Source organism: Euwallacea fornicatus, chromosome 34 (assembly GCF_040115645.1).
Source record: "Euwallacea fornicatus isolate EFF26 chromosome 34, ASM4011564v1, whole genome shotgun sequence".
NCBI lineage: Eukaryota > Metazoa > Arthropoda > Insecta > Coleoptera > Curculionidae > Euwallacea > Euwallacea fornicatus.
In genome coordinates this window covers 2035456-2048330 of record NC_089574.1, presented here as the reverse complement: position 1 = coordinate 2048330, position 12875 = coordinate 2035456, and the positions used below count along the sequence as shown (strand labels likewise).

The following is a 12875-nucleotide window of genomic DNA, read 5'->3' as shown; positions in this document are numbered from 1 at the left end:
TTCAGTTAGATTGACATGCAACTAAAAGAGCAAAACAACGAATCCGATAAACCATACATCTATGGTAACTGCTAGACTTATGATGAGAGGTAAATTCGACTAAAAAAAGTGCATCAGCATGCGGTCGCTTGTTATGTCATTCATTTTGTTCTGCCTGGTGATTCCATCTAAATACCATACGTAGCACTAACTACTAGACGGGGAGAGATTCTTTCTATTGCATAGTGTTTGGTTTGGCAACTCACCCCTAGGCGGCGCCACAGAACACTATTTCAATGTAAAACAATTAGTATTTGGCCTACCAATGATTTTTTTTCTCTTGTAATCGCAAAATCAAAGGGGTACGGCAAAATTTTACGTAAAAAAAAATGTGGGTACTGAGTGCTCCTATTTCAACGAAATTGAGTTCTAAAGTGGGTGCACGATGCGGTTCGATTTGTCACGGACAAAACTCGAATGGGAGAACTTCGATTTTTGGGATTCACAAAATATCTTGGAATATGTATCATGAAAATTTTTGGTCCAACAAATCAAAATAGCCCGATTGCTTCTGTAAGAGCAAAAATTGACGGTTTTCAAAGTTTTTGTTGAGTTACTGTCGGTCGCTTTGCTTTTATTGGAATCTCTTGACTTTTGTTACATTATATTTTTTTTTTAGTTATCGCCCGATTAAATTTGATTTTTGAAGCCATTTTAGATCGTTACAGTTCTTTTTCCCCCGTAGATATTATGAATGTTCTAATTGCAGCAATAATTCAAGATACGATGATAACACTGCTCATTATCTAAAGAAATGTTAGCTCGACAAATAACACCAAAATATTTTATAAGATACAACATGAAGTATAAGAATGGTTTAGTATGTAAATATCTCTGAACAAAATAGGAAGTGAATAGTAGTGGAAAAAAATGGAGATTGTTTCGCCACCCGAACTGAAAAGACTGTTGGCAATACCCCATAAATTACTAATGGGGCCTGGTCCTTCAAATTTATCTCCCAGGATACTACACGCCCTGTCTCAGCCTGTTTTGGGCCACATGGATCCAGATGTATTTCGGGTAAGTAAAATTATTTGAATTACTGAAATATAGTGTAATGTAACAATCTTTGAGTAGATTATGGATGAAATAAAAAAAGGATTACAGTATATGTTCCAAACTAAAAACAAGCTGACTTTATGCGTGAGTGCGTCTGGTCATGCTGGCATGGAGACCGTTTTATGTAACCTTGTGGAACCCGGAGATAAGGTGCTGGTGCTTGTCAATGGGATATGGGGAAAACGAGCTGTGGATATGGCACAAAGATACGGTAAATTTGCCTTTAGACTTTTAGCTTTTCCAAGTTTAGGCTGTTTTAACCGTAACTGCAGGTGCAACAGTACAGAAGATGCAAAATAGGGATTTGAGAGAGAATTTCTCGCTAATAGAGATAGAAAACGCGGTTAGTAAGTTTAAACCCAAAATTTTTTTCGCGGTGCAAGGTGAAAGCTCCACTGGAGTTTACCAACCCCTGGAAGGTATTGGAGAAATCACGAAGAGGTACTCATCCACTCGATTAATAAGTGACACCTGAGTCTGACTGAATTTAGGTATAACTGCCTGTTGGTAGTGGACACTGTTGCATCATTAGGAGCAGTGCCACTAAAAATGGATGCATGGAAAATAGACGCTGTATACACAGCTAGTCAAAAAGTCATAGGCACGCCCCCTGGATTGGCTCTTTTATCATTCAGCGAAAGAGCACAGTAAGTAAACCAGTAGAAGATCTATATATATATATATATATATATATATATATATATATATATATATATATATATGTGCGTGCGTACTTTCTGCCTATCACTGTATATAGAGACAAGTGGCTCGCCGAAGAAAGCATTAAAAATAGGAATTTTACATATCGTTTAACGTAAAATGTTACATCATAAATTTACAAAGCTCTCTGCTTTTTTAACCATATTTTGTGGGTTATTTAATGCTTTCATTTTTTAAAATTAAGGGATATTGCTATACTTACTAAACCTACTACTAAACGAGATATTGAGGAGAATTCTGTCGAACAGAACGTTATCCTACAATTTGTTGAAATTTGGTGTGCTCGTTCCCAAAAATACATAAAAAAATTGTTTCGTTACTAGGAAAGTTATACGCGAACGAAAATCGAAGGTTCTAGTGTATTTCTTCGATATAAAGCTTCTAGGACAACAATGGAAATGTTTCGAAGAAGACTTACCTAGGATGTGAGTATACACCAAAAAACGTTCATTTCTTGTTAGTTCTGAATTCATTAAAATTTTCTCTATCAGCTACCATCATACGACTTGTGCGAATCTCCTGTATGCTTTACGGGAAGGTCTTGCAGTCATAACTGAAGAAGGGTTAGAAAATGTGATCCAAAGACACGAGCAATGTGCCCAACAACTTTATAAGGGTTTGGCGGAGATGGGGTTGGAGCTTTTTGTCGAAGACGAACAGAAAAGATTGCCTTCAGTAACGACAATTAAAGTTCCCCCGAATGTAATTTGGACCGATGTTGTTGACTTCGCCATGAAGAAGTAAGAACTGACAATTCGTGGCAACACGTATATTTAGGACGTGGTGATTGTTTCAGCTATCATTTGGAAGTCAGTGGCGGTTTGGACTCAACAGCGGGGAAAGTTTGGAGAATTGGCATAATGGGGTACAACGCCAAACCAAAAAATATTATCTTCATTTTAAGCGTGCTGAAGGAGGCGTTGGAGCATTGCAATAAGAAAATTTCTAAACTTTGATTCAATAAACTCACATTATTGATTATTGAGCTGTTCTGAATAGAATAGATCTAGATAGATAGAAGCAGTAGTCTAATGAAATTGCTTGCTAACGCTTATTCCACAAATGCAAAATCATTTGTATCATCAAAGGTGCTGAAATAACGAACAAAGTTATTTTCTGCAATTCTCCACAGAACGTTAACACTCAGCCAGGCAAGAAACCCGGAAAGTCACTTCGTCGCGTACCTCATGACAGTTGATGATGACCACCGTAGTTGGTGACGACGGGTGGGAAAGTAATTCCATTGAACTGCGGCTTAAATATGCGAAAAATATTTAAAACTGTATTGTGACTCTACGTAAAAGCTTTAACAGTCCGACGAAAGAGTCTGTTTTCTTCAAATCGGGAATTTTTTCACACATGAAGGAAAATATGAGGATATAAATAAATCAGTTTTGGCCTTCAAAGGATCCATATAATTGAATAGAAAACTGTATTTTGTAGTAAACCAATAATATCACACAACATATCCATAAAATCTTTAGCCTAACAAGTAATAAATTATGCTGGTAAACAATTACAATTAATTATTAAGTATTCAGTTAGCATTAGAACAATAAACAAATTTAACAAATAACAGTAAAAAAATCAGGTCCTATGATGCAAAATTACATGAATTCAAAATATAAATGTTACTATAATATATTTTACAGATGTCACCAGTCAAATTGGAAATATAGGGATCGTGTAAGTGGGAGGACTGCTCACTCTTTAATGTCTTCGACAAAGGCCAACGAAGTGACCTGAAAAACTAGCCTCCGAAGTGGGCGGAGCCAATATTTCACCAAATCTATTTCAGAATTTCCGTTAATATGTTCTATTGTTGGATTAATCGTTGTTTTTTTCATTTATTTACATGGCTGTTTTGGTCTGATATTTTTACAAATTTCCATCGCCGCGAAAGCAGCAAAATTCACCTAATCTATATACTGAAGTGGAGATGTAGGCCGAACGAGTCAGTCCAGTGTTTTGCCAAATCCTTGACCGTTTTAGAATTGTTACTGATATAAGTTCTAGTAGCTGCGTTGGACTTTGCGACAGGCATACTGAACCTTCCACGGTCTTTCTTCCACCTGTACAACCCCTATGTTTCAACTTGAACTAATGCTACCTGTATAAATTAACATAGAATCATATTTTTAAGTAAAAAAAGCTAATGGGAACTAAGTATAACATTAGCAAAACTTCTTATGTATAATATATCATAAAACTCCGAATACATTATTTTTGCCTTATATCTAATGAGAAAAACGTGATTTGTGAAGAAAGTATTACATAAAGCTGTGCAATCCAAGCAGCTGCCAGTTAAGTCTTACACATGTTTACACAGATTGCCAGCAAGTAGGTGTCTTGATAACTTTGAGGTGATGTTTGGTGTAAGTGAGAGTTCGACCTCATGATATAGTAACTCACGCGTTCCCGCTACTAATCCCAAAATATGATTTTTATGAGAAACAATTTAGGGAACAAAGGTTGCGTAAATTCAGTTTGTAGCAGAGGTGATGATCCAATAACATGTATTGAAATTGGTGCTTTTGATATTACGAGAGGAATTGAACATAGCTTTAGGTCGAGATATAATAATTTCTTCGAGAAAATCCTGACTTTGCCCTCATTAATATTAGCTCTTAAATACGATTTTTTAAAATTTAATCCAAGTCTGTTTTATATATCTAATGTTAATATAATATCTGTAATAATATATTTCTTGATTTATAGGAATGTAATCAATATTTTTTCAAACAGAGATAAAGTCATAATTTTTTTTAATGTCACCATCTCTGGGTAGATTTTCAGTAATATACACTACATGCTAATGAGATATAGAATTATCGCAAGTTATATACTGAATCTGAGAGAAATTTGGACAAAAACACAGTACTCATTTCTTCGCACATCCAGAACTATTATTTCGAAGAAAAATCGAAAATAGTGTTAAAACGATCTTACTCTAGCAATAAGTTTGTTCTCGTATTGTTAAGGCTCCGACGCCATCCTTATCCTTGCAGATTCCCGGGATTTATTATGGATTTCGGCCGTTCTTAGAGTAATGCCGAAGATATCTTCATGGTACCTGTTTTGATCCTTAAGAGAGGAAAGATTGTGAGTAAATAAAAGCGTATTTATTTGTAACATACAGAGTACTCCAAAACGATTGCGCCAAACTTAAACACCTTATAAATGGCATTGGGATGGACGATTTTTGCATGGAAACCCCTAGTCAAAAATTAGCAGTTACGGTTTCAGAGTAATTTTTGCTCACAAACGTAATGTTAGCTCGGTGCTATCAAAAAATGTCGATGTTTTGTTCATTTTTAATAAAGATTATGCAAAAAAATATATAATAAAGTTTCAAATTGACGACCCCCAATCTGGTGTCATAAATTTGTTCTTTGAATCATTGAATCGTCCACCCCTTGTGCGATATGTAGAACTTGCTGTACCAAAAGAGTGGCTCTCATCACTCCTTCGAACAGCCGCGTTTGGATGGCTACACAAATTTCATGTACCAACGACTTGATGCAACCACAGGGGAAAAAATTCAATGTACTTAAATCGTCATAGCCACAGGACATGCTACAGGAAATGCGTTTAGAATGCGAAGTTGCATCAGAAAATGAGATAAAAAGTTTGTCGTTCCATAAGAAAAAACATAACCTTCATTCACTGCTACTTTCTGACTCACCTCGTATATTTTTGAATACCCCAAAGTTATAGAATTTTAAAATTTTTTCAATTTTCATATGAGGGATTTTTTTATAAATTGTACAATACATTTTCCGAGACGTTTCAGGATTGCCGGACTCTTCGTACATAGTGTATGTGGGTTGTAACAGTGTGCTCACCCTTAAAGAAAGCAAGAACGACTGCACCTCGTTTTCGGACATTCCCCCATAGATCTGAATGATTTTCTTCAACGTCTGGTAGACATGCTCGGCCATCGTACAATCACCGCACACGTAAAAATGTCCCTCTTGTATCACCAGAAGCTTGTAAATTTCTGCTGCTTCTGCTAGTGCCAGATCTTGGACATAAGTCTAAAAAGCCGCAGGAAAGATTAACAATAAAATTGTTTTACATGAAGAGGGAATCAATGATACCTTTTTGATATCTGGCTCTCTAGATAAAGCTAAAAATATTCTATCTAAAACCTTGGCTTCAAGCATTTGGTCCTTTTCCTCCCTATACAAGTCCATTTCGTTGGTTCTACACCCGAAGAAGAGCCAGATTTTGCCTATTTGATGCTTGGATTTGAGTTGCGCATATCTAAACTTAGCCAGTTTAATAGATATTTTTCTACTCATCAAAAAAGCAATTACCTGTGCTGCCAGAAAGCCCTAAAGGGCGCGATTCCAGTACCAGGCCCCACCAAAATTATTGGCTTGGACAAGTCATTGGGCAAGTAAAAGCTTGGTGCACTGAAAACCATAATTTCAATCTCGATTGCCGAACAAACCGTTAACTTACCTGCGAATGAACAAACAAATATCTTCTCCAACTTCAATGTCTTGAAGATAATTTGAGCACACCCCGTAATGCTCAGGGCCTTCTCCCCCTAGAGAATTATTTAATAAGACCTAAATTCGCAAATCGAGGCATGAAGTCCCACCTTGAGTATTGTATACCACCACCGCCACTGTCAAATGCACTTCATTAGCGTACATCAAGGGGCTGGAAGAGATTGAGTAGAATCTCGGCTGCAGTATGCTCAGCTGTGCCACCAACAGAGGGGCGTAGGGGTTTACTGAGGGAAATTCGTCCAGAACTTCTGCTAGATTGGGAAACTTCCAATGTCTCCAGTCTTCGTACGCTGAGGAGTCCTAAATAGAAATATTAATATATGTATTTAAATAATAATCTTGATCGGCCAACTTACGGAAGCCAACAAATTCAACCTCTTCTGATCCTCCTCGTCTGTGGCTAAGCTGGCAAAGTGCTGAAGAAGGTTTGGCGAGGGAGGAGTAGTAATGTCGAGAAAACGAGTGAATAAATCTCGCAAAGAACAGGAAGGTAATCGTTCGTGAGGTTTCCAATTCTTGATCACTCCTTCATTTGTCATTAAACCATTAAAATAATTCACTGAGACTTCGAGTTATCACTCACCGTTAGAGGTATGAGTCTCCTTGAGAAATTGCAACTCAATTGGCTGATCTGAGTCAGCCACCCCTCTTATCCTTGTAAGAATTACATCAACTAACTCCTTCCTGTTCATGGGAAACACCCCCAAATGGTCTCCAGGTTTGTAGATCAAAGAGTTTTTAATTTGAAGCAGCAGAGTTACCTTGGAGGATTTTTCGTTTAGGAGGTTAGTTCGTTTCAGTAGGGGTGTTGAGGTGACCTGGAATATCAGAATATGCATATACATATATATTAGATTCGCCATCATAATATCAGCTTTCCACAAACAAATTTCATTGCAAAATTTTTGGAGACGTAACAGAGAAGTGTCTGATGGGAGGTGGAGCAGCGGACAGTACCCTAGACTCTTCTGATTGGAAATGGCTCAGAAATGAGAATTCGAAAGTAATGACGCGTAAACATTTGAATATGGTAAGCAGTTCATATTCCATGGGAAAGACTCTAGTCTAGTCGATCAAGGTTTCACGATTTGTATTTCGAAGAACTGACCATGAAATGGCGTAAAAGGACCTTTGGTCAAATATTCACAATGACCGTTACAACATATTGCAAATTCTTCAAAAAAAAAAACAGTTCATCACTAAAAATGTGCTAAAATTTGATATACTGCAGCTCTTCCTAAAAACCTCATTCAAAGTCATTTACATGATGTTCTCTTTGAGATATTTTCTATCATGGAGTGATAGAACCTCTGATTAAAGTTTAACAATTAGAGTACCCTCGTAATGAAGTGGACTTTTCGACAAACCAGTCCGAACGGGGCAATTATGCTTATTGCGTGCTGTTGTCCAATTACTTGTTTATTAAATCTAAGTGTCCTCAAATCGAGTTTGATTCCGCTTAGTTTAAATTAACGCCCCCTTTCCTACTGCCACTTTATTTCATTAGTCCGAGAGTTGCTACTCTGAAAGCCAATTCGAACATATTAAACAAATAATTTTTCGAAACACACGCGTAAATATACAGGGTGTCCCAATTAAAACAATCCACCTGAAATATTTTCGATAGAAGAAGTTTTTCCGGAAAACACCGAAACATGTCTTGCTTTCAAGAGGGTATCGTTTGAGCGTAAAGTCTTGGATGTCGATTCGTACCCTTCATAGAGTGATAACCACTTTCGAGAGTCTCAAACGGCACGGGGAATTTCTGGGGTTATTTTATTTCATGCTACCACTATTCGTTAATAAAGATCTTACAGAGAGGTAGGTTTTGTTCTATAAATAATACTTTTTAAATGACCTCACAAGGAAAAGTCCAATGGTGCTAAGTCTGACGATCTTGGAGGCCATTCAATGAAACATCTTTTACCCATCCAGTGTTCGGCAAAGTGTTAATTTAAAAATGACGTACAGTAGCCTTATGATGTGTTGGACCTCCATCCTATTAAAAAAAAAAGATAATTCTCTAGGAGTTGATTGTCCTTTTCCACAGTCTTCACAATGGGAAGGCAGATGGAGTCAAGGATCAAATCGAAGTAAGATTCATGCGTCAAATTATTAGAGAGAAAATAAAGAAATAACAATATTACGTTCGAAAATCTGAATCCAAACATTCAGCTTTTCTGGATACTGCGAACCTTGTTCCCTCATAATTCTACGATTCGAGTTACTCCGATATCTGCAATTGTATCTGTTGATGCAGTCATGAAGAAAAAATGTGTATTCATCAGAAAAGCATGTAGAATATAAAAAATTGGGATTTTTCGAATTTCTTTTAACGATCTCCTCACAATTTTTTTTCCGCAATCTGGATCATCTCCATTAAGCTCTTGCACGAGATGAATCTTATAGGGATGGCATCGACGCTTTTTCAAGGTCCTCTGAAGACTGCTGCGTGAAATTCCTGAAGTTGCATCTAATTTTGTAATGCTTGAAGTGGGCTGCAATTCATTGTGTCCCAAACTTGCCACCTGTGCAGCTTCGTTAGTAACAGTGTGTCGCCCTTCATGTTTGTAGTTAGCAACAGATTCAGTCTCTATGCATTTAGATATTAAATTTATCACATAAGGATGGCTGAAATTCTGACCGGGAGCTGTTTATTGAAAATTGTTGCTTTGACCCGGGAGTTTTCATTGTTTCCAAAATAGAATGACAATTTCAGTTCTCTCCCCAGTGGTGTGAACCATGATTTCGATCGCATGCTTCAGAACAGCGGATATTTTGCTTAGTGTAAAGGCTTAAAATTCATCACCTTATCGAGTCTTTCATGATAAACATAACTTTTTTCCAGTTCCGTTCTCCGGTGAGTTTATTATTGTTATTATTATTTTATTGTTTTTTGACGCAGAACAAAAAATGTTTATCGCTTTTGTAAAGAGAATTGATATGCCTTCGAAATAATGTGTCGCTTGACCTTCCCGTGGCACTTAAGATCTCGATAGGGGTTGCCACCCCGCGTAGGGGATGAACCTACATCTATAACTTTACGTTCAAAAGATATCCCCTTCCGGGAAAACCTCTTGCATCGAAAATATTTTAGATGGACTCTTTTAATTAGGACACCCTATATGTACATTTAATCTTAAATAACCTGCCATGTTTCGCCTCGAATTCATATATCGCACGGTATGCTGAGGGTCCTGCAACAGTAAATTTTTTTCGTTTCTCGTATTCGATTATTTCTCAAAACTTTTTATTGAAAATTAGAAGCGAATTTTTTTCACTTATCTATTCTTTCCGTATCAATTTGGTTTTCGGACATCTAATTGATCTCCGATCGGTTCTCTAAATGCTCCGCAAATTTGTTGGTACCACCCACCTTATCAAATGGGAAAGGATCATTGCTAGCCTGATATACGAGGGTACTTTGCCAGCAAGGGCGCATATGAATTTCACAAGAACTGCTATCCAATTGATGTCGAGGGCGATTATTGATCAAGATGATTAGCTAGATGAAAGATTATAAAACTCACCTTTTTATTGTGACACTTGGATAAGGCACTGGCAGTGTCGTCCTTCTTCGACTCCACGAACCTCACATTTTGCTGAGTCAAAGACTCACTTTGTAGCGTGATGGTCGCTTCCAGGAATGTCTCGTCGTCGTCCAGGCAAAACGTCTCGCAGGCAAACTGAAGTTCTCATACTTATTCCCTATTCATCTTCTCGTGAATAAATAAGCAAACCTTAAATATTTGCGGTGCCCATTTCATGAAGGCCTGTTCTTGTCCGCACATCTCGTCCCCGGTGGCCAGTTTCAGCAATCGCTCGCCACCTAATTCGCCGAGGAGGTTGTCCACATATTTTCCGAAAGCGCAGAAATTAGGATAAGCGCTGGATCCGAGGGCAAAAACGGCAAACCTACCGGAAAAGGGACGTCAAAAGAAAATTTAGCTAGTGACGGGTGCTGTGAAATATTGCGGTCTCGATAAATCAGCAAATTCCATGCGAAAAATAAAATATTACTTATATGGAAAGCAAGATCATAAATATGCACTCCGGAAGAATTTTTTCTACCCGCGTGTTGATGCACTTAAAGCTGTTCGTTATGCATAGGGAAAAGTACGATACGGACGTTCTACAAACGCAAATCTAAAAAAATCAAACTATCTTCTGCACTTCTAACAGTTACGTGCTTTCACAACAAGCTCAAGTACCTCACGTTACTGAGAGGTCCGAAGGTGTCTTCCAGAAGAGGTTCGCTAACCGAGGAGGAACCTCCTCGCAGTGAGTCGAGGCGATCGAGCCGTCGATTGACGGAACCAAGCTCACTTTGACTGTTAGCTTTGATAAAGGACTTGGATGTTGCCATGCTGCTTGAACAGTTTTATAATCTTGGAGAATTCTTAGTCAATGATGAAAAGTTTTGCAACAAGAACTGAATGAAAATCTTAAATGCCCCGAGAATTTAAATTTAAGTTCACTAAGTTTTGGTGCAAATTTGAGTACCGAATGAGAGCGAACTAGGTGGAAAATGACAAAATAGGAACGTTATCAAGATTTAATGGTACCCCGAGGGGATATACAGGGTGTGTAAAAAAGACACGGCAATATTTAAGGGGTGATTTCTCAGGTCAATTTATGAAAAAAAGTTCCAATAAACATAGTTCTAGAAATGTTTTGTTTCCAAGGTATAGGGAGTAATTTTTTTTTTTTTTAATAACGAGTTTTGAAAAATAATTCAAATATCTTTTAACCGAATTTTTTGGTATGATAGTAGTTGTCTGCAGTAATAAGGGGATGATTTGACGTTAACTAGATTAAAATTACTAAGTCCAGTTGCGTCAAGGGGGGACGATTTTAACCAAATTTATTGACCAAAGAATGTACGCCAGTGACTTTAATTAAATTTCGATATTTTTTTTTCAATGAAGCAACTAAAAATACAACTTTCTTGTCCCTTGAATTTTCGTCGCATTTTACTTCGCTTACGAGATAAAAAATGAAAATCATTTTAATGCACGTCCATTCATCATACAAAAACATTTTAAAAAATTCAAGGGCTTATTCGCTTATTCCCTAAGGATATTTTGTGCTTTGATGATTTTTGCAAAGTTTTAAAAAATTGGTCTGAAAACATCTGAATTATATTTCGAAAACCGTTATTTAAAAACAATTTTACACTCTGTATCTTGGAAATAATACTTTTTCAGAGCTATGTTTATAGGAACTTTTTTCCATAAATTACCCCGAACAGTCACTATATTGACGCGTCTTTTTTAAACACCCTGTATATGAAGAAAGAAGTTGAATAGTCTAAGGAGCGTGAGAACATACTATTTTAGTAGAATAAACGTAGTATATCCAAATCCACCACCAACTAGAGGTAATATAAACTATTAATAGCTCCCAGTGAATGGAACTACGATAAAGTCCGTTTATTATAAAAGCAGACTGACGTCACAACTGAGAATGAATTGTTACCAATCAACAAATATAGCTTTATCTTTGTTTGTTTCATTGTGATTTGGGCGCTTAGTTACCCCGTTTTCAGACCAAACTGACGTGACGTTGACACATTATTTCGGACATTTTGAACGTACAATTGTCAAAATTTTGAACGTAAAATTTGTTCCTTGTGCATTTTTTGGCTTTCGATTATTTTTGGGTTTTATTCATGTAAATAATTTCAGGATTATTTAAATGTAGGTAAAAAATTTCCTAAAAACTGAAGCTTCCGACAAAAGCGTTTTTACTATAAAACAATCCACAAACTCATGCTCCAGAGAACAACTGAGGAACGAGGATGGGTTAGTTTTTGTCACGTGCAAGGCGTCCCATATTCGACTTTTAACGTAAGGATCTCAGGAACTGTCGGAGATGCAGAGTCGGTTAAATTGAGGCAAAGTTGTGCCTTTATGGGAGGAGTGCTGTGACTTTTTTTTTAAATTCCGATTAACCGATTTAAAAACCGATAATTGCAATTTTACTCTTTTGTGCTTTACATTACATTAAAATCTAAAAATGGAGAACGCTTTTTTACGACTGTTTTTCGGAGACACGACGCTTCGGTTTTTCAATATAATCTTTAACTATTTTTTGAATAGGGACCTGAACATTTTTTCACGAATTCGGCTAGTCACTTATAATTGAAAAAAACCTTTTATAATTGAATAAACATTTATAACTGAAAAATCAACGATGTGTCACACTTGCCGAGTCGCGACGTCGCGACGCCAGCGAACGTGGTTTTCTGTCAAATTATTATATATCCATTAAATTAAAAATATATTACTGCTTTTCGAATCGTATTTACCCCATTTTACACAACAAGTGTTAAAGTAGTTCCCACGTAACTTCACATTGCTTATTAAATAATGTTTGCATACGTATTACTATTAAAACTCAGTATAATCCGAGACTCTCCAAAATTACGTCAAGTTTGGCAACTTTGCGTGTTATTTGTGTGATGACGTCAGTCTGCTTTTATAATAAACGGATTAAATTTTCGCCCTTAAGGCTGCTATAAGTTACTTCAAGTCA

The 12875-nt window shown here is 36.8% G+C and overlaps 2 protein-coding genes across 6 annotated transcripts in view; one reads left to right on the top strand and one right to left on the bottom strand.

The window, feature by feature from the left end:
- The first annotated feature begins 837 nt into the window (after positions 1 to 837).
- Agxt (Alanine-glyoxylate aminotransferase) lies at positions 838 to 3515 on the top strand. Its single transcript, XM_066299803.1, has 7 exons — positions 838 to 1059; positions 1117 to 1309; positions 1371 to 1539; positions 1590 to 1745; positions 2142 to 2243; positions 2310 to 2558; positions 2615 to 3515. Exons 1-7 carry the CDS (start codon positions 910 to 912, stop codon positions 2772 to 2774), a joined length of 1179 nt encoding a protein of 392 aa, XP_066155900.1. The 5' UTR covers positions 838 to 909; the 3' UTR covers positions 2775 to 3515.
- A 459-nt stretch (positions 3516 to 3974) lies between these two features.
- Positions 3975 to 12875, bottom strand: part of Nos (Nitric oxide synthase) — an 86742-nt gene continuing 77841 nt past the window's right edge. For 4 of the 5 annotated variants that reach the window (XM_066299795.1, XM_066299794.1, XM_066299796.1 and 1 more), the window contains 11 exons: positions 10550 to 10705; positions 10079 to 10253; positions 9869 to 10024; positions 6922 to 7156; positions 6695 to 6864; positions 6428 to 6638; positions 6286 to 6373; positions 6138 to 6236; positions 5919 to 6084; positions 5664 to 5855; positions 3975 to 4902 (listed from right to left, as the gene is read on the bottom strand). In XM_066299795.1, coding sequence (XP_066155892.1) covers positions 4795 to 4902; positions 5664 to 5855; positions 5919 to 6084; positions 6138 to 6236; positions 6286 to 6373; positions 6428 to 6638; positions 6695 to 6864; positions 6922 to 7156; positions 9869 to 10024; positions 10079 to 10253; positions 10550 to 10705 — 1756 coding nt within the window. In that variant the 3' untranslated portion in view covers positions 3975 to 4794. The remainder of the gene's footprint in view (positions 4903 to 5663; positions 5856 to 5918; positions 6085 to 6137; positions 6237 to 6285; positions 6374 to 6427; positions 6639 to 6694; positions 6865 to 6921; positions 7157 to 9868; positions 10025 to 10078; positions 10254 to 10549; positions 10706 to 12875) is intronic. The other variant, XM_066299798.1, reaches the window with a different exon arrangement.

Excerpts from the sequence above, each read along its gene's own strand:
- Agxt (XM_066299803.1), top strand. The coding sequence starts at position 910 with ATGGAGATTGTTTCGCCACCCGAACTGAAAAGACTGTTGGCAATACCC. Across the intron at positions 1,310-1,370 it reads GGATATGGCACAAAGATACG|GTGCAACAGTACAGAAGATG; the intron begins GTAAATTTGCCT and ends CCGTAACTGCAG. Across the intron at positions 1,540-1,589 it reads ATTGGAGAAATCACGAAGAG|GTATAACTGCCTGTTGGTAG; the intron begins GTACTCATCCAC and ends GACTGAATTTAG.